At 37.7% G+C, this 24,329-nt stretch overlaps 1 protein-coding gene across 1 annotated transcript in view; it reads left to right on the top strand.

Annotated features, from left to right (window-relative positions):
* The window catches only part of ZNF407 (zinc finger protein 407), a 335,350-nt gene that overhangs the window by 199,657 nt on the left and 111,364 nt on the right, over nucleotides 1-24,329 (top strand). The window contains exons 7-8 of the mRNA XM_042048657.1: nucleotides 1,614-1,697; nucleotides 9,921-10,041. Coding sequence (XP_041904591.1) covers nucleotides 1,614-1,697; nucleotides 9,921-10,041 — 205 coding nt within the window. The remainder of the gene's footprint in view (nucleotides 1-1,613; nucleotides 1,698-9,920; nucleotides 10,042-24,329) is intronic.

Genomic DNA, 24,329 nt, shown 5'->3' with positions numbered 1-24,329 from the left:
CGGTTGCTTTTTTCTGAAACAGTGATATTCTGAAATATGTGCCCATTGCATTTCAAAGCCTTGCTACATGGCAGAAGTTTATTAGCACTTTTATCATCCCATTTTGGTGGTAGGATTCAAGCTGCCTTGGAAACTTTGGAATTGCTTTCCTCTTGGTATCACAAGGCCCAGGGACTCCCTCACTGGGGCAGCTGGGGTGAGGAGCTGGGGTTCCTCAGAGACCTCATCGAGGCAGTGGTGGGAGAGGGCAGCTGGTCCCTGCAGGGCACTCCTAGAAGCTCCGACTCACAAGATGATCTCTTGCTTATATGAACAGCATCCAAAGTTAACTGAGGCACTGTGCTTTTCCAGAAAGTCTGTGTATTCCCGTGCCTGGTTATGCGGGAATAAACAGCATGGAGGTTTCCATCCTTCTGTCTCCACAGGAGGACTTGGTAATTTGACACTGGACCTCTTAACCCAGCCGTCTTTTGGAGGAACTAAATTTCCTTCCCCACGGGGAAGAATTGGAAGGAGACTGTTAGTTTCAATGAATTCAGCATCATTGCCCCACCAGTCCCCTTTCTGCTGTGTTACTGCAAAAGGAGACAATTTGGCTCCAAATGACTAATTGGATTCTTTAAAAACAAAAAAAAATTAAAAATTTCAGTCTTATTGCTGATTATTGAGTCTATACCTGAGATTAGTGTTACTAATTCATAATGACCTTCCATATGGCCTTTATGGGCTGAGATTTCAATGCATGTTCATACATACTGGGTAAAAATATTGCTGTGAAATTATAAACTGTATTTATAGGCAACAGGGCAAAATCCTAGCTTCTGTTAAAAAAAAAAAAAATTAAAAAGAGGGCATTTATGCACTTCTAATGAGTACTGAGCTTGCCAAAATCTCTCAAATTGGTCCAGAGGTTTGGAATGAAGAATTGTCATTTGAAGACGAACAATATGAGTTCTGCTGCAATTTCAGGAGCAATCCCCAGACCTGTTTTCTTTATGTCATGAAAACTTCAGAAACATAAACAGTGCTGAATTGCCACTGGTACTGAATAATTTGGCTTTTATTGTTGCCTCCATTCTTCTTGTGTTCAATAAAATAATTTAATACTTATTAATAAATAGAAGGTAACTAAAGATGACTGTGACCTAGTCAGTTGAAAATTTCTCAATACCTTTAATTTGTTAATAAATTAAATATGTTTTATTTAAGCAGAATCATATATACAGTATATTAACTTTTTTTTCCAGGCAATCTTTACTCAGCACAGAAAGGCCAGATGTATGGGAATTGTAAAAAATCAGGATATGCATAAAAACTGTTCAAGTGCATAAAGCAGCCCCATCTGGAAGACATCTAACAGAAATGAAGTTGTACAAAACCATTCCATTGATAATAAAGCTAATTTTTATGGGTCTGACAAGTATGTAATTATGTTCAGTGGTGCTTTTCAGATTTTATCACAGTCAATAAACCGCAGTGGTAATTTCATTCCCATTTGACATATTTACATGGAAACATTTGATTGGAGGAATTAGTAACCCTGAAAGCCTTGATAGATATGTTTTAATGATCTGTGACCTCCGCAGTCCCTCATCTGTTTATTGTTGCAACAGGCGAGAAGTCGTTCCTCTGTGACCTTTGTGGCTTTGCCGGCGGGACGCGTCATGCCCTCACCAAGCATCGGCGGCAGCACACAGGTCAGTAAAGCTGTCTTTACTCTTCGCTGTATTTTCCCCAGCAAGGGAGTCCCTCTACACTGGGGAGTAACACAAGTCAAATAGCACGTTACAGCACAAATAGTACATTGGCTCATTGTTTGCTTTGCTTTTTCTCGTTTTTGTGAAATTGGTGTGCCCGGGGTCTGCATCAAATCTTTTAGCTGGGAGTTTGAATAATTGCTTGGGGGGAATAGGGGGTATTTTCGGTGGGTTTGGATTTTTTTTGGTTTTTTTTCTGAAGGAAGTAGAATTGTAAAGACTGGCTTTCTTCTTCAATGAATACTAAGTCTACTAATTTTTTTTTTTCCAAGGCCCAAATAGATTACCTACTGTGAAGATTTTGCAAGAGACTGCTAGAATGTCCCTGGGTGAAAATTAGAGACTACATATAAATTAATCAATTTTTTTGGACTGAAGCATAGTTGAAAGCTAGTGTTGTTTCAGTTGCCCTTTCGTAATTTTAAGATAGTTTGTAATTAATAGGTACAACTTTAAGAGGTACCACATGGCTGGCATGTAAAACAAGATTTCTCTTCCAGAATTAGTAAAGCTTTCCTACCACCTGGTTATAAAATTTTAATATCAGAAAAAATTAAATTGGTTCTTAGTTTCAGAAGACCAGAAAAAGTGTAAGTATTAAACATTTATTAATACATTCTACCTTAATTGTGCTTTTTAGTAGTTCCTTGTAAGTGTTTGATTATTTGAATAGATTTCGTTCAAACAGACGTAGAAGTGTTGCTGTTTAAGCCACTGTAGTTTTTTTGTTTTACTGACTATCATGAGGATAATGTAATATCATCAGGAATTGCTGTGTGAGTTAAGTGACCATTGTCTAATGTACAGTGGAAAGAAATGGCTAACAAATGAGATGCTGTAGTTGTTACATCATGAATTTTCCATGGATTTTGTAAAGGAATCACAGTGGGAGATTTTATTATGTCCCTGTATAAACTAATCTTCATTCAGGACATATACCATCTAAATGTGTAATTTCCTGGAGAGCAGCTACTCTCTTTCTTGAGAGCCTGAAGCCATTCTTCCCACCCTGTTTTCAGTTTATTTAAAGCAACCATATTTGGAGGAGATTCTTCTGATGCTTTCAGAAAGGTGGAGTTTTCAGTGCTGGCCAGACAGTATCTTGAAACAGATAAGCTCTAAAAAAATGTATATTCAGGGCCAAAATTTGCTTGCAAGTCTAGATAGTAATCCTAATTTCAGAATTTTTTTTTCTAATAACAAGGAACATAAATTTGTGGAAGAGTACTGCCACAGTCAGTTCCCATTCACTGCACGAAGTTTGTATTTTTTAAGTGACCAATAAAAGTAATTTAGTAAATATAGTAAGTTATCTTATTATTACACCCTAAATGATAACACGAGCAATTACATCTACTGGAATGGAAGCTATATGCTTCAGTTGTAATTAACAGTTTCTGTTTTTCTGGAGCTTTGAAGAATTTTCACAGGTAGGCACAAGTTTAACAAATGTGGGCTAAGAAATTAATTAATTAATTATTTTACCCTTTAGCAAAAAAACAGTCATTGTTATCGAGAGGATAGGAACTACCTTTTGTTTTTATTGGCCTGCCATGTGACACATTGAGATCGTGCCTATGTCTAGGGCTCATAGTCGGTGCAGCCACAGAAATGGTAAACAGTCGTTTCAGGATGGGGAAGTAGAAGAAATGCAAGTTCTTGTATTTGCCCTTCTTGTCTGTACCTATTATGTGCATGCAGATCTGGTTTCTCAGAAATGTAAGGCCTTATCATCAAATATATATATATAGTATTGTTAGGCCACCAGCCAAGAGAAAAAGTATTTTATTTCCTGATTTATGTGCAAAATTATGCTGAAAATATGGTGTACTCCTGGTGAAAAGCTTTCCAGGTTTTTGAAGGCATTTTGCCCTTCTTTTGCCAGTGTGGTAGAGACTTCTTGTGCTATGATCACAGGGATTTACAGGTTATAGATCATGAAGCTTGCATCTAGCAAGCATAACTTTATATTTTATGTCAGGACTGGAGGCTCGTTATTACTTTGCTATTAACTTTATACTATACAGGACAGTATCTCAGAGGCAGAGGGATCTATCTTTTTGGCATTTATCTGCCTCTGTGGCACAAACAATCAGAGATGATTCTTTAGCAGAAAAATTATCTGTAGCTTCTATTTGTTTCAAGGAGAATGACACAATCTACCTTTGCTGGCATTGTTGCACTTACATGGGTTCCATTGTATTTTCATCCAGTGCTCAACTTTATCTCAGTCATTAGTTGCATGCACTCCTCCTTGTACTTTTCTTTGTACCTTTTTTTTTTCTGTCCCCAATTGGCACAATTTTCCCAAAGCAGAATGCCAAAGCAAATTACCATCAGGTTTGAAAGGGATAGGTATCAAAAATAGTCTAAATGGCTTGAATAATTCCCTACTGTAATACAAGCTGTCTAGGGGGCTGACACAGAACATATTCCAATCCAAGATTTACTTCTATCACCTGTCAGAGGCCCACGATTCAAGGGTAAATGAACAAATCCTCACATGTAGTTAAGGAGTCTTAACCAACTTAACAAGTCTCCTCTTGTCCCAGCCTCAAGGCCTGAGATGTCCTGACACCCCAGAGAAATGTTCAGCTGCTGGAAGAGGTTTGACCCAAGAGAAGGCTGGCTGTAGGACCAGCCACTTAGACTTTTGATACTCTTTATTCTGGTATTTCTTACTCTGTTCTTCTCTTTGTAGACTAAATTATTTCTGTGTACCTGGATAAATGCCTTTATCTTGTGAAAGATGCATTTTCTTTGGAAATATTACAGGGGCCATGAAGTATAACTTGGTGTGAAAAAAGTTGGCAGAATCTGGCCTTCAGTCACTCACAGAGCAAACTGTAGGGACTAGTTTGGTAAATAGGATGTTATCCCTTGAAGAGGTGTTTTTGTTTTTAAATGAAAACAAGTACAGCAATGTTTAACTGAAAGAAAAAGCCATTAGTTTTAAGACTTGAAAAATGTTTGTACTTAATATATTTACAAACATGATTTATCTGCATAGAGATTTCCTTGATACAGGCTTTCTCAACTGTAAAGTAGGAACAAATAATCTGACCTGTCAAGAGATTGCTGGTGTTTTACCAGTTGATGTTTTTTTTCTGTTTTAAATATGTCATGTCCTTAATGACTGGCCTGTGAGTAACACACACTTTGAACAGAGAATAAGCAAAGTCGCTGGCTGATTTTGTCCTGGGAAGTTGTTCCAACATTATTTTATGATTTGAGTGTACCTTCTTCCAGTCCTATTCTGCAAGAACCTATGGAATTCTGAAGGTCTTTCACAACTATGTAAATATCCATGGCCTTAACTTCTATTTTGTGAATCGAAGCAATGGCAACTTCCAGAGTGGTCCAGAGTTCGACCAGAATTTTATCACACTGAAAGAAATACTTACATCTCTGTCTGCCAAATGCTTTACAATAGGCACTTGTGGCTGCCTAGGCTGTGATAAACTGTCTTAAGAAACTTGGACCGCTTGCAGTATCAGCTGGTGCTATGTGGTAAATAAGGGATAGTTTGCAGTGCTGCAGGAACATAGATGCCATAGTTCTGGTGTCTCAACAAGGCTGGGAGGAAACAACTTTGTCTTTTGAGTCATCCTGAAGCAAGTTTTTTTGATTTGTATTTTTTTCCAGTAAGAAAATCTTCCTGAAGATAGGAAGATAAATAATGTTGCAAATTTTAGTTTTTGCTGGATTTACAGTAAGTTGAATTCCACAAAGAATTAAACTATTACCTGAATTTTGTAACAAAAGAAGGGTAAATAACCTCTAAACCAGCCACCAAAAGTAAACACACACACACACACATATACACACACAAGAAACATATAATATCTGATAATTTAAATATTTTGCCTTAATCGTGATCAACTAGGAAATTGCATGAGAGAAAATAAAAGTAAGGGTAATTATTTCTGGCTTGAAATGAAAACATGGAAACAATTCATAATTTTAAAATGTCTTTACTTTAGGTTCTTGCTCTTATTGTTCTGCTCTCCTTTATGTGCCCGTTCTTTTACGTTTCCCAGTAAACTTCCATTTTGTGCTGTAGTAGCTTTCTCAGTCCAACAGTGCTGATCAGTCACAGCCTGTGTTCTCTTGCATTAAATCCCTTTTTTAATGTTGGTTAGTACTCCTGCAAATTGCAAAAACCCCATCCTCATCTTCTACACATCGACAGTCTACATTTGCTTCCCATGTGTTGGTTGTGGTGGGATCTTCCCAGGGGTGATAGAAGTACATTACAGTAGTAAAGTGTTAGTGGGTAAGTACACTTACTGTGCACTTACTGTGCACTTCTGTGGCACTCACCATGAACCTATGGAACTGGTTAAGGAGATTGTGCCTTTGTTCAAATATTTTCATGCATTTTTGAAGATGGTAGCTTATATCATACAGAACACTGTTTGTATGATTGCTTCTGCTCACTCATTTCAATCTTGCACTTCTCAAGACATTTATAGGTCAGTGTAATAAAGAAAGAAAATTTAATAATATATGTGTTTTTATCCAGATGAGTGACTCACTTTGTGTTTCTTTTTCTCATGTGAACTGCTCTTTGACTTTAATGTGTAGTTACATTACTCGGCATTGAATTTAATGTATAATGTAGCCTCTTCCCTTCAACTTCCCCACCACAGCTTAAAAAAATTATAATGTTGAATACCACAGGAAATGTAGCACAGTAAGAAGACTTACTGCTCTTTCCAGCAAGAGAAGAGATGAAATTTGAAGAGCATCTTTATTGTTTTCTCTTTTCTGTTTACACCAACATTTGCAGCAGATTGGCGAATTGATTGTAGCAAACCTTTGACCAGCAAAGACACCAAAAACCTGGAGTTTTAAAACTGTGTGCAGTAGCAAGAGAAAAAAACTTCAGTTACTCATTAGCAGCAGCTTTAATACTAATGCTCCCTATGAACTGGTCCTTTTGTCATTTGCTTTCCCAGATTTTGATTGTTCGAGCTCAAATTTTCCATGTTAGGTGACTTAACCAACAGATGCACTTCAGAAGTTGGTTGCAGTATTGTCAAAAATGCAAAGCCATTTCTTTTGTGATCCTGTGGTCAGGAAATGTAGCTTTTTGAAAGTGCTTATGTTAAGAACAAAGTAAACCCCCATGAAGTGGGTCCTTGATCTTGGAATGTGTATCCTTCTTTTTTCCCCCATGGAGCTTGTTGATCATTGAGTCATTTTGGGGCACCTATCCTTTTTTTTCATGGGGCTTGTTATTGGTAGAGATGGTGAAACACAAAAATGTCTTCTGTAATGGTTGAGGGGGGAAGGAGGAAGGTGATTTATTTTTTTTTACCTTTTTTTGTCTTTAAATATGTAGAGTTTGTCCTTACAGTTTTGGATACACTATTTTAAAGTTATTAAATACTGTTGTTTAAAAAAAATTGTCAATACTGATATTTTTATTTGTGTAATTTTAATTTTGTATGAATTAGATCCTTGACTGGGGGTGAAGAAAGTCCTCTTGGAATTTTTAATGGCAGCCCGTATTAAAAGAATTATGTTTATTGCCTGAAATGTCTGGGGGCAAGAAAGGTGGAGGGAAAATTGTGACACAAAGTCTGATTAGAAGCATCCTGGCCTATAGATAGGGAAGACAAAAAATACTTAAATTAGTAGGTCTGTGGAAAACTTTAATAAATAAACAAAAAAATAAAAGTACTCCTGCAGCTAATACACTCTTCAATATCACCCGACCCGAAGAAATACCTAGTTGTCTTTTATTTTTTTTTTTTCAACTGTACTAATTAACCTGGTTAATTTTCCATAAAAATACTGTTTCCCATGTACAGCTGCTAAGAGTTACAGGCTGTGCTAGGCTATCTTTTTTCCTCCCAGTTTAGCTGGCTTTTGTTGTGCAGTGCTACTGTGATGTATTTTCTGTCAGGTGAGATTTACACATAGTCTGCTTGACAGGAGCAGTTAACCACAAGGATTTCCTAAGGAGAAACTTCCTGGAGCAGTGGGCAGGGATTATTATTTTTCTTACGGTCACGACGGAATTTGCAAGCCCTCCTGGCTTCAACAGGCCCTCACTCAGCTGTCAGCCCCACTGGCCCTGCCCTGGCACAGCAGCAAACCTTTACTTGATCCATTCTCCCCTGAATGGCAAACTAAAAATCTGATTTCAGTTCAGATCTGCCTTTTTTTACAAGGGGGCAAGTTGGCAAGGTTCTAGTGCGTTTTAAATGAAAGCAGTTAAAATAAGTATGTATGTTATCTAAAATACCTGTGGCTTAACTACTTAGGCTTGAAAATGTTGCTATCTTCTTTAATGCTAGAAGATAAAATAAATCAGAACTGGAAATCTTCAGTTCAAGAACAGGTTACGTTGCTAGGGAGTCTATGGCCTCCCAGAGAGTTTAATTGAAGCAGCAGCCACTATCATGCAAGCTGCTGGGAAAATCAGCTTCTCCAGAGCAGAGTGTCAGGGTCTGACAAGAAAACCCCATTTGGGGCAGGAAAGACATACTTTCTAGCAGTCTCAATTTGTCCAGCATAGAGGCTTCGGCTCTGTGTCCTGCCCCTTCACCTTTCCTTGTCCCATGAAACAATAAATGAAAAACATTGGCTGATATTCTCTCCAGCAGGCTGCTAAAAGCAATTATTCCAACTCTTTATGGAGCTTTCAGAAGCTGCTCCATTCTTTCCATCCAGCATTACAGGCTTTTCAGGCCTTGAGGACCTTATGTATCTTTTTCCCTTGGGAGGAAAAATCCCAACAATCTCCAAGAATGAAAAATGCAGATTTCTCTCTATTCTCAGAATTCTGGCAAAGTCTGTTTCAAATTCTTCAGCGTCTCATGCTATAAACAGGCTTGAAAAATTTGTGTTGAGGGCATGGCTGTTTGGGAGTGGCCTTTTGCTACTGATTGCAAAAGGCAACTCTTACTGATAGTGTTTTGCTGGTGGTGTGTCTTCTGTCAGTCTTAAAAACTTCAAATTGTACCTCCTAATAGGCTTAGGGTTCAATTTTGAAACTACCTATCCTAGACCTCTGAATAGTCTACAAGGTATGTATCTGTCCGTAGCAGTTTTATCCAGACTTCTTGGGGATGTTGATTCCTGATTGTAGTTTTTAGATAAATACTTCTGAAGGCTCACACACTGCAGTGAAGATCACCCAAGTCAGGAGCTGGTTTTTATCTTCTCCATACAAAAGGAAACCTGTTTCCTGCCTAAATGGTAACATCTGCCTGTAAGCCCCACAGAACATTTCTGTGGCAACCAGTTGGAAAAATGGGATGCAGGTGTCTTAGCTAGTCATCACAGTGTGTGTATCTGTCATGAGGTTTTGTCTTTGTGTCTTCTAAGGGGTGGACCCCTCCACTAGAAGGAAAAGTTCTCTTTTCACAGAGCAACTTAGACACTAAAGATTTTTACCTTTCTTCAATTAGTAGTCCTCTAGAAATTTTCGGTGCAGCTGCACATTCAGCAGTGATTTTATTTTAGTCTTCTGAAAATATTGTCCTAGTCTAGGTTTGGTGGTTGGTTTTTGTCTGTTGTATTTTCATTAACCTCTCTGAAATTTGGCTGAAAATTGGCCTACTGTTCAGAAAATATTCACAAAGGCAGAAGATGTAGCAGGCAAGATAGGGGGAATGGAGCACAGAGTTCTGGTTCATATTCTCAGTCCCAGTTTATTTATGTTATTTAAAGGATAACATTAAAAATTCAAGGTTGGAGATAAAAACAAAGACACTTTTCACCTGGAGATGTTCCTTTCTGAGCAGGTGCTGAATACAAGCATCAGTGTGATTTTTCACCTTCTGTCTCCCCCGGTGTTGCTCTTGGGGCTGTTCTTGGCCCAACTTCAGGGGAAGGTGTAGTGTGAGAGGAATGCCTGTCACCTGGTTATGATATTTTCATGGAATAAGTCCCAGTAACATGGTTACTCTGTTTCAATGCAGTTCTTTCTCATCCTTTTTGCTGCTGTGTAATTCCACGTGGGAAGTCAGTTGGATACTGATGTGTTTCTGTCATATTTTGCAACTAACACATTGTATTTGGAAATTTATGTTATATTTGTGTTTGCTGTATACACACGGGCTAAAAGCTGATGGATATGCCAGAAATTTGGGCTTGTCTTCCTTTTCTGTAGATGAAAACTGATAATCTTCTCTTGTCACCTTCTAGGAGAGAAACCATTCAAATGTGATGAGTGCAACTTTGCTTCCACAACACAATCGCATCTGACACGACATAAGCGTGTCCATACTGGAGAAAAGCCTTACAGATGTCCCTGGTGTGACTACAGGTAATGAGTCATTAACTAAAGCATGATGAGAGAAGGGTTAAGGTGATCAGATGAGGTTCATTTGAAGTCACCAATAAAAATATATTGCCATTAAAACACCATCAGGGCAGCGGTAATTACATATTAAATTAGGAGCTAAATTTAAAAACTTAGTCTTCAGTATTTAGGTATGACTTTATAAAGAAAAACAAATGATGGGAAACCTTTTAGTGGTAACACTACAGTGCTAATGTTGAGTGTTTGTTTCACAGCTGCTCCAGTGTCTGTTGGAATTCTCTGTGGTGAGGTTGCTTAACTGCATTGCCTTTTCAAATCAGTTGCCGTTTTGAAATTTTTTTCGGTTGAGTTGCAACCATTTCACCAAGAAAGGAAAAGTTCTCTAAAAGGCTCAGCAGCCTAAATACTCACCAGACACTTATTAGAACTGGAAGCAACTCGAGCTAGTTACAGTTTTCCAGAGCCTTGTTGTTCTGCTCCAACTTTCCTTCTCCTTGCTAGCCAGGGTGTTTGGATGAGAGTTGGCCATAGGGTTGGTTGCATGGCAAAGCTTCCCTTGTTACACCACTAAAACCCATCCCCATGTTAGGGCAGTAGATTAAATTTAGAAGAATCACATGATTGAACAGTGATGATTACTTCTGGTGCTTACCTCCCGTGTCTTTGGTTCATTATACATATTAAATGATCTCATATTGCTTCTTAAGTGAATCTGTACTCTTAAATACACTTCTTCTGCATTCCTGAATACTTTTAATACCTTGCAGTGAGGTGGCTAGTCTATGTGTACTATAAAGGAATCCATAGAAGTATTTTATGGGCAGTTTGCAAGAGTTGATGTTCAAAAAGTTTTTAAAAATCAGCATTATATTTGATAAATGGCATATGATTAGATGTATGTGTTGTGATGCATGCACACAAGAGGGGAAAGTTAAACATTTGATTATACCACTATAGCATTTTTTATTTTCTTTTCATGCTGAACATACAACTGTAATGTTCCTTTAGTATAAGTTTTAATGTGATTTCCTAAAGCAAGACTATATAATGAAGCCTATCTGCTCTCCTAATACCTGTTTTCATGCTATTTATGAGCTACTTTACAGAAAACTCTTGTACAGAAAGCTTCTGCAGTGGTTGCACATTTTCCATACAAAACTTCTTGTTGCATTGTTTTGTTTGTGTGGGGCAAATATTTTGTGAACTCTTCTGTACTAAGCATCTATTAAATCACTCTCTAGAATTGCAGAGAACTGAATTTGATAACCTTGGGGGAAGGGGGCTATGTTTCTATGATGCTACCTTAAGTATGCCCCTGCTTTCTTTATATTTTTCTTTATACATAGAAGTGGTTTTGTCAGCTTCAGTAAGTCATCTAAGGCTTAGAGGTGGTTTTCATTTGTCAAAGCAGTTGTGTTAAAAGGTGTGTGTTGAGTGAAGTGAGAGCATATAAGCATTAGTGTGACATGATGTGCTGCACTGAAGGTAAAAGAAGTGCTGTCTTTAATGCCGTGTGTTTGAGGACACTTAATCTTGCGGTCATCCACTTTTACTGAATCATCCCAGTTGGCAGGAGTAGGCTTATTACAGAGCTGGGTAATGAGAGGGTGGGTTACAGTGGGTTTGAGTTCCTTGGCTTGAAGACCCTAGAGACTGGGAGCATTGTAGATGTGAATCAGTTTGGGGTTTGTTACACACAGAGAATGCATAGCCTAGTGCTCGGTTGAGTGAAAGACAAGAGATCATTTTAATTTGGATGAAGAGTTTTCTGTATGGGATATAAATTCCAAGAAATAACAAGTTTTTTAGGAGTGTTTTATTACACTGGAGGTTATTAGAGAAGATGCAAGCACAACTTATTTTATCAGCATTAACAAGAAATATCTGGACATGCCCTGCTTTTACATTATTGAAAAATAAATGTTTCATTGCAATAGAATGTTAGTTTCCATTCTTCACAGGCCAATTTTGACCTAACCTTTGGAGGCTGATCTCTACAGATACCAGCTGATGAAGCTTTGATTCTGCAAGAAATTTGTTCCAAGCTCAGCTGAAAAACATCTGGCAGGGATGCAGGAACCAGAGCTATGCTGCTGCTGCTGCTGCTGCTGCTGCAAGCTCGTAGAGGCAGCAAGGCACTCTGTGTAGCTTCAGAGGAGCCTGTAGAGGGGCTGCTGTATTTATTAGCTCAGCAGTCCTGCCTTGTGCCTGCCAGTTTCCACCACACTGGGATATTAGCCAGCCTTGTTGGCAAGTGTATGTTTTGCTCTCTTCTTCTCTATCTTTTCTCTCTGTCTTTGCTCTCTAGCTCTCTCTCTTCGTTTTAAAATACAATTTTAAGGGAATCATATGTTGCCTCCTTGTCAAGTCTCCCAGTACTATCTCTTTTAAAGGAAAGTTATTAGGAACTCTGTAGATAAAATTGTTTGCACCAGTTCAGCACATGGTATGTAGTCTTGCAAGTGTCACCTACAGAAAACATTAAAATGAGGATTTTAAAATCTGCTGATCTAGTGATAAAATTCACCCCCATATCTAATGGTTGGGGTCTCATTGTGATGCTGCAAGCTCGGCCCTTGCACTGTAAGTTCATCCAGACTATTTCATGTGTTGCTGTTTAGTGTTGCTTGGCAACTGCAGACTCTTTAATGAGCCTTGTATTTTTAGCAAGGTGAATATTCCTCTTTTTGTGTTGGGATATGGAGGAAAGTACTGTTAGTGCTAATGTAAAGTCTCCTTTCATTGATAGGTGAACTGATCTCTCTGTTCTATAAAGTAGTCTGAGACACTTGAATTAAAACAGTGGCTAAGTACAAGATATTTAAATTATTCCCATTCAGCTCATCAGTGTTCAGAGCATTCTTGGAGATTCTTGAGCTTTTCAATTCTTCTGCCTGAAATTTTGAATAATCATCCTGCAAAAATTCTTGCCAGTCTAGTGAGTGAAAGGCTAGCTAACCCTGGCTAGAAGTACAGAATAAGGGCTATTAGAAGAAACTAATCTGAATTTAGGAACTGTTATAAACTTTATAAACTGAAGTGAAATAGGCTGTAAGATGCTATGGGGAAAAGAGTGATTTTGGCTGCATGGAACAGAAAAGGCAATTTATTCCCTATATAACACACAGCATGAGACATTCTTTTCTTAACTAGAAAAAGATATGAATGGATGTGGTTTTCTGAAGGAATAATAAACTAACCTAGCATTTTTAGCTCACAAATTGTAAATTCTCTGTAGTATGCATATGCTTATAGTTTTACTTCAGTATTCTTGAAAACGTGTTCCCTTCCATCTCTAGTTTTTGTACTGTGACCACTTGATATTTATTTTTGTTTAAATCTTTTGTATTTTGATGACAAAGAAATTAACATTGCTTTTTGATACAGTAGTGTGCGACTTCTAGTAACAATTGCAATTTAAAATTATGTTTTCAGTCTAGTTTTTAAAATCCTTTAGAAGGAAGCAAAATATAATATTCATAAGCACAAAAATTTGCTTGTATGTTTTGGTTATATATTTTTCACATTTTTGTGATTTTTAGATAAAAATATGCACGATTTTCCTTTGCATTTATTTTTTCAAATCACACAGCATGTCTCTCCATTCTTGAATCAATGTGCTTTGTCATACAAAAATATTCATTCACCCTTAATTAATGTTCAACTTAATTTTATAATACAGAATTGGTCTCACAGGGCCCTGCACCACCATTACTTATGCAAGGCTTATTTTATATTTCTTAGTCATTTAAAAAAGATGTGTTATGTGGCTGAACTTTTCAGATGACACCATCCTGGAGTTACACTGACAACAATACAGTTCGCATTTGGTAACGGGCACGGTAAGCACTGGAGATGTATAACATCCTGAAAAGGAACAGTGCCCGTGACATAGGTTTCTAAATCTGTTGGTTGGACAGTCTGTGGACAGACTTTCTAAACCTGCAGCATAGTTAGGTACCTGAATTTTACCTGATTGCAGAAGTGAAAAATTCCCCTAAGTCTGGTGGTGTCAATGAAAGATGCAGATATACAGCATTTTCAGAGCTAAACTGGTTTTGTGCATGTGTCTAAGAATGGGAAATCTCATTTATTCATACATAAGGTTTTTAAATTTAACTTCCATTTGTTCTGACTAACTATATAACTATCACAACTTCTCAGGCAATTTATGTTCATGGTGTGTGTGAGGGGGATGTTTCAGTGAAATGAAAGTTACGTGGAGGGGGACATGCAAAAGGCAGAACCCTGCTTTTCTCACATGGTCAAATTCGTTGGATTACAGTGCTTGGGAGAAGCACTGACACAGTTTTGTGATGCAGAAAGAGTATGCTACAACTTTGGCCAGGAGAATGTGGGACAGGTATTATGTTAATGTGCTTCATGCCATCCCTCTGCTCTGATTAAAGAAAATTATTTTCATTTCTTTGGGATTCCACTGTATGATTCATTTTGCACAGAGTACCCGTGGTGGTGAGGGAATGGAGGGCAATATCCAGGGGTGTTCCTCAGCCGTAGATAAGGAGGTGTAGAAGTTGTATAAAACAAACAGCCAGGCCAGTAAAACAGCATGCATTCCTTTCTATAATCTATATGACTTGTGAAGGATGTCTTACAAGACTGAGAATAAATAGCATACATTTTTAATATAATTATGTAAGCCAAAATAAATATTTTACGTTTATTATGCATAATAAAATAATTAGACAACATTCTTTAAGGGATTATGGCATCTGAAATTCCAACTGCAGAAGGATTCATTGCATATTTTCAGCAGCAACACCAGTGTGACTTAGGGGGAGTTACTCCACAGGGCTACTTTTCTTTTTTTGGACAGCGTCCCTAGGGAGTTCCTATTTCCCTCTGACTTACAGTATCTGTTCATAGGTTGTAAAGATCAGTTTATAATACACTCCAGGATTTGCACCTAACTCATAAGAATGTGCAAAGTAAGTGTTTTCTCTGTGTTTATTTTCATGAATTCAATAACCTTTAGGCACGATTGCATCAGCTGTGCACTATTCCCTTGTTACATCAAGGATAACTAGGGACTACTTTACAGATGAGGTAACAATATGTACTAATTCATAGCAAAACTGAAAGGCTGTTAAGGCAAGTTCTACATAAAATGATGAAAACAGTTTATTTATCATTAAAACATTAATATCAATATGCTCTTTGTAACCAATGAAATTTATTATGCATGTATAGGAAATAACCAGGTTATACAATTGTATAGGCTGATGAGGATTCCAGGTGGCAACCAGCACTGCACTATGGGAAAACATTTATGTATATATATATATCACAAAGGCAGAATTGGAAAAAGAAAGGTGCATATACTTTGTACAAATGCAAAGTTGTTAAGGAAAATAATGCATGTATGTACTAGAGTAAACAGGGCCTTCAGGAAGTACTTCAGCTTCTGTTGTGTTCAGCAGCAGGAGTTGAGGATATCTAGTGCCTTGTGCTTGCAGACTTGTAAACAGATTAAGATAGAAGTTTAGATGGACATTCTGTCAGTGCATGGGCACAGTTCCCAGATGAAAACTCAGAATATTACTCCCCCCTTAGTTTTTAATAAACATTCAGATAAAATATTTGGAAATATTTCTATTAATCTGGAATAAAATATGCTGTAGCATTTAAGTCTTTAAAAGAAAAATAATCTGAAATACAATTTAGATATAGTTGCAAAACCACTTTAATTATTCTAGTGAATACCTGGCATACAAAACAATGGTTAGCCTCATTCCCTTTAGTAATGTTTCTGTGGCTTAACAAAGCTTCTTATATTCACCTAAGTTATAGCAGATAGTTTATGTGGTAAACTCAGAATAAAAATATGCTGTGTTGTAGCAGTGCACAATATAGATCAGCTACCAGGTAAACCAACTTGACCAGATGTAATTCCTAACATTCCGAAATGGAGAGACACAAGTAATGATGTGACCCTCTCTCTGATGTGTCTGCACTGTCTGCACTGACTGAGAAATCGTGGCTCTGCAATTTTGGACAATCATGTTGGTGGCAGTGTATAAAAGAACTTGGGCTCCCTCTCTCAAAGATATCCAATGACATGCTCAAAGTATCCAGTGTCACTGCCTGGAGTGCTTAAGAGAATGGATGTGTAGCAGGAGGCATGATTCTTTCTTTACAAAGGATACGTGTACGTGCACACACGTGTGCTTTGGCAAATGTAGACGTGGTGACTGTGGTCTGCAGTGAAGTTGCCGTGTTAAGAGGCCATGGCACAGCATGCAATACTGCAATCATTTTGTGAGGTCCTTCACATTCTGTATTTGTAACTAACAGCATAGTAAATGCACTCTACGTGGTAGAAGGGTAAAAGAGACTTTTACGAATTTTAATGACTAATACTTGTTAGGAAAATTCATCAGTAATTCCATGAGCATTGGTACCTCTTTTGTTGTTTTTTTCTTCTTTCAATTTATTTATTTATTTATTTATTCATCCATTCATTCATTCATTCATTCATTCTTAGGGGTTTGTTTTTTCCCCCTGTGCCCACTCTAAGCAAGATGAATTAAAATATGCTTTTTAAATTCAATGGATCTGTGATTCTCATGCTAACACTGAACTTGGGACTTTACAGATCTGCCCAAGTGGTGATGCAATTGCAAACACTGATAATACTATTCTAGTCTCACTTTGGATTGAGTCCTTTGAAGAACAACTTTTAAGAGATCTATTTAAGCCTAAATGCTGTGCTAAATTACTCAAAGGTGAGTTTAATGTTATTGAGACATGAAGCCATTTTGATATCAACGTAAAAATTAATATCTGGTTTCAGCATCTCTGTGTTACAGCATGTCATGATCCTAGGCCAGCACTTTGTAATTTGTTCACACTTCAATTCAAGTTTTGAAAAAACATTATCAGGCTCCTGATTTCTTTCACTAGTCACTGTCTTTCCCTTACTGTTCAATTTGGGCTTTGTCCCTAAATGTTTCTTATGGAGCCTCTTCTCTGCTGAACTGATGCTCTTTTTTCTGAATCAGTGTCTAGGACACTTAACCCAAAACCTTGAAGTATTTGGTGTCTAGGAAATATGAATAAGACCACTTCATGCAGTGGACAGCTTAATGTAACTAATGTATTCTTTTATCACATTTTATCTTCTTTCTGTCCTCACACTTCATTTTTGCTATCATATGTAATCATCACTGTCTTATCTATTCCTCTTTCTAAAGAGCATAAATACATTATCATAAATACATGTATATTTATATCTAATATAGACTTAATTCATATTTATCAATCTGAAACACCGGCATATATTTCGAATTAAAATAATCTTAAGTATGCTGTATTTTGATAGTAAATAAAATTTTAGTATTAACCTCACGATGAACAGCAATGCTATGGTCTTAATATAGCTTGTAGTAGCAAAAAGATTTGTAATTTCCTGTTCTTACAGTGCTTCTAATAAAAAAGTACAGTGAAGATCTTTTATGTCTACAGATAAACTTTCATTTGTTAGAATGGTTTGATCTAAAAATAGTCATTGGCATCACAGCTTAATTAATGTGAGCCTTTTATGTAAAACATGTTTTAAAAAAGACTAAAACAACCATATATGTTTTCTTTGCTCTTGCCTCTTAGCAGAGAATAAAAGAATTAATTTGTTTGTTTCTTTTGTCATTCCTTTATCCCCAATCCAGTCATTATAAAAGGGCCAAAGCTATCTTTGGGGGTAAATCTACAAGGAATTATTACTATTAATATTAATATTATTATTATTATTATTACTAGCTACCATCTAACTACATTGCAGTAGTTAGCAATCTGAAAATATTCTGATAGTGTTACAGGCCTCCAAGATGAAATTGATAGACATGAGCCTTTTGTGTTGTGTGGCGCTTATTCTCCAGGCTATGTGGCTACTACCCTGAAAAAAGTTTCTGTATCAATGCTGTCTTTATGACAACTTTCCCTCTTCCTCCTTCACATGTGACATACTAAACAGATTAAAATCTGGGGACGTGACAGAAAGCAAATTCTGTTCTGAAGTGGTTCCAGAAAGAGGTGTAGTCTAGTTCAAGGGGAAGAAAGAGAAAGGTTTTTTCTGTTTAAAGTCTGATGAAAATGAGATAAAGAAAAGAATTGCTGAATAGCAAGTGAAAGAAGGAAAGAAAAGAAAAAAGCTTTTGTGTTTGAGAAAAGCTTGCTACTTAGATACTTTTAATGCATTAGAAATGGTGAGCAATTTTCCAGGTAAATATGGCATTGTTAGAAACTCCTGATTCATTAAAGCTAAATAAAATTCCTTGTGCATTCCAGCAGAGTTGCCCTTGTCTCTGTACCAGCTTCTGCCCAAATTCTCATGGAGTGGTATGCTGGGGCACTTTGGGCACTCAGGTACTAAAGCCTCTGTCACCACCACAAGGTTCCCCACCTCCGGAGTGGAAGTGTGGGCTCGATGCACCGGGCCGGCACCTCTGCAGTGTGGCTGGAGGGTGTTTTCCAGGCACCACAATATTATATTGGTGGGATTGAGGCTCTGGAGCAGCATCAGCAGCTGGGGTTTGGAAGTCTGGTGTTCCTGGCCACCCTCTTCCCAGTGTTGTGGGGAACCTCTATGGGCTGAAAGCTCATCTCTGAGAACCTCAGCTCTTTGCTTTGGAGAGAGAGGCATCAGAGATTTGGGAGCTCAGAGTTCCGAGGATGTTGCTTCACAACCTGTGTGTTCAAGGGTGCTGCTTAGTGTTGGCCAGTAACAGGAAGAGCTTGTCTCAAGGTTTGTGTTGTTGCCTTTTCTCCTTCCTGAGCTGCGGGGAGAAGGTGGTGCGTTCTCCATAGGAAAATGTGGCGTAAGGAAGACAGGCCATTTGGTATATACAGCAGCTCACCTTCCCTAAAACCCTTTCGTGATCTCTGTTGTATGATACTCTATTCTCAGAAGTCATGGATCAGGAATCCTTATTTTCCTTGAGGCTTTACTTGCAAAGAGACAATCTGGAAAGGATCCTGTTGTCCTGTTGTAACTTAAGTTACTTATTACAGCTATTTTGTTCCTGGTTGGGATGATCTTTGTGGTTTTACTAGGCCTGTTTAAGTCTGAATAACAGCTGTAGAGATAGTGGAGACTTCTTAGGGAATAGCCAACATATAAAGCACTCAGTTCTGTTATTACAAGTGATGGAGTGCTGCTCTGGTGTTATCTTTCTCTTTTTTTAAAATGTATTTTAAAATGTGTTCTTTTAATAATTAAAAGAAAAAGGAAAAGGAATTAAGGGAAGAAAATATATATGAACAAGAGGTTGTTCTGCATTCTTGGATGCTGTGGGCTTCTTCTTATTTTATGTTTTCAGAGAAAAGATGAGGTCTGTACAGCACTCCTCATCATCTCCTCAGCAAGTTAGATATGCTGAGGCTTGTGCCGTGAGGAACAGGCTAATGCAACACTGTTCTCCTTTCTCCCACCCTCGTGGTCCAGGGAATTAGAGTGGAGACTTCCCTTGATGTTTTCCTACCTCCCGCTGTAAGCACATAGGTTTTTTTCCTAGGTTTTTTTTTCCTTCCACTTAAGCAAACTGCCCAGCTCACTGCGGTTCCTAGAATATCGTTCCATACCCATATAGACACAGTTTTAGATAATGCTTTAAAATAATACTTCTCCTGGTGTTCTTCAATTGATACCTTTTTATATTTTTAGTTATGGTTTCATTTAAAACACAAGTAGAAACAATGCATTTCATAATACTCTAAAATTATTTGTGTTATAATCCTGTAAACACATCTAGTGGTTCTACTGATACCATAAACTGCCTGAACATCATCCTGTGATTCATTGTGATATTGCTAATACCCCTTGAAATATAGTGTTTATTGTTTTATGTTTGTAACTTCTGTGCATGCTCCTTCAATCCCCGTTCAAGATGATTATGGACTCTCTCTAACAACTGTAGTATGGGACAATTTATTCTGCTACGAGTCCCATGTGGAATGCCTTCTCATACTGAGCTTCTTCAAAACACTTCTGTTGAAATTTTGCATGCACAATCTACAGGGCAAACAATACTTAGAACCATTTTGAAGTTGTAGAAGGTATTGTGATTATTAAAATCAATTCTTAAGTTCTGATGATGTTTCATTAGAAAAATGTCATTTCAGACATCTTTTTGTTAACAAGCTCTTTTTAAAGTACAGAGAACCATTTCCATTTGCAAATTTTGGTGATCTCTTATATGGGTATTTTAACATATAAAAAGCCGTTAGTAATTTGGTTTTGTTTCAGGAAAAAAGATGTATCTTTAGTTCAGAAAGGCACTTTTTTAAAATCAGTTGACGAGGATTGTTTTTTAGCCTTCTGTCCCTAACTTATTGTGAGACTTGTGCCAGCCCATCCATCCATCTTCCACCTGTTTCTTTAATAATTTTTTAAGCTGTTGGCCAGTTTCAGTGTAAACTGACACCCTGTAGTAGCTGCTGAGATAAATTAAGTTCATGTTTCCTGAAAGAGGTGCATGAGGAGAGGAGTGAAAAAAATCAGGGAGGACCAGTCAGGCAAAATTCAGCTGTCATGCATTCTTCTCTCTTACAATCCAGCCTCACCGCCCAGAACAACTGTTTTTTCTTGGATGGGGGTATCCTGAAGGAACATGCTGGGGAGCTGTTGTTGCTGTATTGGTGCATTGGGAGATTTAGTGAACAAGGCACAAATGCATAGGAAATCATGCTTCAGTTGGTACAATGCTCATGTGTCGAAGTATTGAGTTCCAAATTAACCATTTGTTGCAAGTTGTCAGGATAGGTCCTTTTCAAAGGTAAAATTTAAAAGGTATTTTTCAAAGGATAAGGAGGACACCCCCAAAATCTGTGGTTTTCTTTAGAAAAATGATTATTTGGAAAAGATTTATACCCAGGCAATTGAGACCAGTGACATTTCTTAGTAAATAGGGAAAAGCTTCCCACTGTGGAGAGATCATTCCACAGGGCTTTTTTTGGGCACTTTTTCTGTTTTCTATAAGTCGTTCTTACTTACTGATGAACTGACATATTCATAGGTCTATATAGATGTTTTTACTTCAGGAAAAGAAGCAAAGTTTGAAGAAATGCTAACTTCTTTTTACATGTTATTAGTGATACTGAGCATCCACGAGTTCTCTTCTCACATGGGGTCCAGTGGCTCTATGCCTATTTGAAATTCAGCTTCTTCGTTTAGGTGACTAAATGTGACTTTCATCACATTTTAATTTGAATTTTAATTACTAGTCTTTAAGATTTTGATCAGCACTAATAAATTATAGCACAGTCATATGGTATTTAGCTGATTGATTTTTGCATGCTGAAATATAGTCATTTTGAAGAGCAGTAAAAATACTTTCAAGTAGAAGAAATGTTTCAAAGATAAAGGAATTTGTACTGGGTTTGTTCATTTGTGTCCGACCAGAGAGGGAAGTCCTAAATGTGAGCCCTTGTGAGGGCAAAGAAGGTGTCTACTATCCAGTCCGTTTTAAATAAATGCAGGAACATCAAGTCAGGCAATCAGCCCAGGCAAGGCCAGCGAGTGCAGCTTTTGGGAATGGCTTTGTGTTTCCTGGTGGTGGTGCAAGAGGTGAGACATGAGTATACAGTATTGGGTGTTGGTAGCTCTGTTGGTGCTCTGCATTGCAGAACTGGGCTCTAAAAGGCAAATACAGCATTTTTTTGGGTGAGTTCTTGTCCACCTGCATCTGTTCCTGGCTTCTTCCTTTGTTTGGATGGCTTTTCCCTCAAAAGTCTACAACATAACATCAGGAGAATCTTTATTTTCTTTTCCTGCTCTGAAGTGCCCATTTTTAGTTTCAGTTCACCAATAGCATGGCAGGAGTTCTGTAACAGAAAGGATTATAACTAAGCCTCTCTCCATCTAAGCATCTCTGTTCCATAGCTCAGTTGGGAGTCAGCTCTCACTGGCTGGAAAGCTTGTACTGTTACAGGGTCGATACTATAAAACAAAAACAAAAGAAAGTGGATAAAACCCTGGCTCCACTGATGTTAATCACATCTCCTCCATGTCCTCAGTGAAGCGAGAATTCTCACCTGTCATGAAGGTACTTGTTTCTTAGGAAGGAGAGAAATGGAAAGCCTGGGAGTTGGCAGCACCTTCCACAAGACTTTGCATCCTGAACAGTAAAAAAGTTCAACTCGGCCAGTAAGTTGGGGGATTGAGAACCCAGTTATTTCTACTTCCCACTTGATTTGCAGAGAGGATCCCAATCTAAATCTTGCCAAAAGACATCTAAATCCAGAAGCATCTACTCCTTTCGGAGTTTCTGTTTTTCAGTTCTCTCTCTACTTGAGTTTGCAAGTTCTTGCACAACTGAGTAAAATTGCTGAGGCATGCTCAGAAGTCTGTGTCCTGAGGAAATGTCTATGTCTGCCTCAAGATTTTTGGTACACTTTTTAGGCAAACAGGCCTGTATTTTTGGGTATGTGTTAGAGGCCAGAATATTAGACAAGTCAGAATTCATTTAGTTCATAATGAACTGCTGTCTGCAGCCTCATTCTAGTTATTGTTTAGGATTCTCAGCTGAAAGGGCAGAGGACAGGGGCTTAGGAGCCTGTTGTTTGGATTTTAAAGGAAAGTTATATGGGGAACATAACTGAAGACAGAAGAGCATTTCTGAAAGCAGGGTTTAGATCTGCTTTTGGCTCCTGGCAGTTCCTTGCTGTCTAATGGCAAAGTTTCAAGAAGAAAGGGTTGATGCATGGTATTTTGTGACAGCTAATATACTTTTCTGGGACAGAGAACAGAACTCAGCCTTCCTCAAGATAAGGGCCACCCTAAACTTGGGAGTTCTGGTACCCAGAATAGTGGCACAATTTATAGCAAGTTAGGGGCAACGGTGTTTCCTTTTCCAGAGCAGATCAGAGCTTCTGATGTTTCATAGTGGTGACCAACACTTTCTGTACAAACAGTAGATACCTAATTTAAGCAAATGTTGAGACCTACATTAGTTCTTTATTATGTCCACTAATTGTATTGGGAATTTGAATGGTTATGGAGGACAGGCTAGGTGGCCATCTAGTACTGCCATACCCACAGTGCACCTAATCAGAAAGCTTTCTACCCTGTTTCACTGATACCCTGTCTCCCAAACCTATCACTACTTTTTGCCTATTTGCCTATTTTCATATCCTTCTCAATACTTAGATTATAATTTTTCTGAGGCCAAGACCATTTTCTTTGTTGTTTCTCTGTACAGCAATTGGCATATCATCATCTTCTCAGGTCAATGTGCGGTGCAGTGAGAACATACCAGCTTTCTTGGAGCTACTTTCTGATTAATAAACATATGATTACATTTCACCAGAACAGTACAGGAAAGCCTGTACCTTAAATCTTATTGTTGCCAGGACTGTGGTACTGTTTAATGACTAAAACCTCAAAGAAGGTGTAACAGCTGGGAGCCTGCATTCAAGTTGAAGCACTGTATCAGTGCCTAATTCCCATAGTCTCCTTAGAAAATCTTATCTCTCCTTTATGGACTAGTAGTCCAATACCTTTCATGAAAATTAAATGCATATAAATAGAATTTTTCAAATATGTGTGCAGTCTGAAGTGCCATTAGAATCAGCCTTGGCTGGTTTAGTCTGATTTTGTTTTTAAAACTGACCTTCAAATATGTGTCTCACTAAATGCATTTCTGGGTGCATTTTTTTGTTTTGTTTTTGGAGATCGTGTCATTGTTATATAGCTGAAGAAGGGGTAGTACTGAAAGCAATGCATCTTGGAATACAAGTAGAACTATTTAGACTCTCTTCTTTAAAGCACAGCTTCTTTATCTATACCTATCCAGTACTTAGAAAGGAAGGATTTCAGGATATTGTGAGCTATATTCTTCTCTTGTTATTCACCTCATGTTAGTAAGCTGCTGTTCTGCAAACTCACTGAAACATACAGACTACTTCCATCTCTGCAGCAAAAAAACCCAAGCTGTATACATCTGATAATAAAAAGGAAACAAATACAGATAGATACATACATACATACATACATTTGTTCCTAAATTTCTACTATTTGCTTAAATTATGTTTACTTTTTGGAAAATACATGGATTGTTTATAATAGTTGTTGTAAACTCTTGTGGCCTTTAAGGAGGCATGTGGATTAATTCTCAAAGAATTGTTTTACGAGAGTGCTGTAGCATTTTTAGAATGAGCGCTTAGTTAAAACAGTCACTAAGGGCATGTTACTCACATAGGCATCTTTTGCACCAAACCTGTGTATTTTTTATTATCTATGCATTCTGACATGAATCCCTAAGGTCCTTTCATATATG

Source organism: Corvus kubaryi, unplaced genomic scaffold (genome assembly GCF_017639235.1).
Source record: "Corvus kubaryi isolate FWS band 111438036 unplaced genomic scaffold, C.kubaryi_AGA036_p1.0 68, whole genome shotgun sequence".
In the NCBI taxonomy this organism is placed as follows: Eukaryota; Metazoa; Chordata; class Aves; order Passeriformes; family Corvidae; genus Corvus; species Corvus kubaryi.
This window is presented reverse-complemented; position numbering and strand designations above follow the sequence as displayed.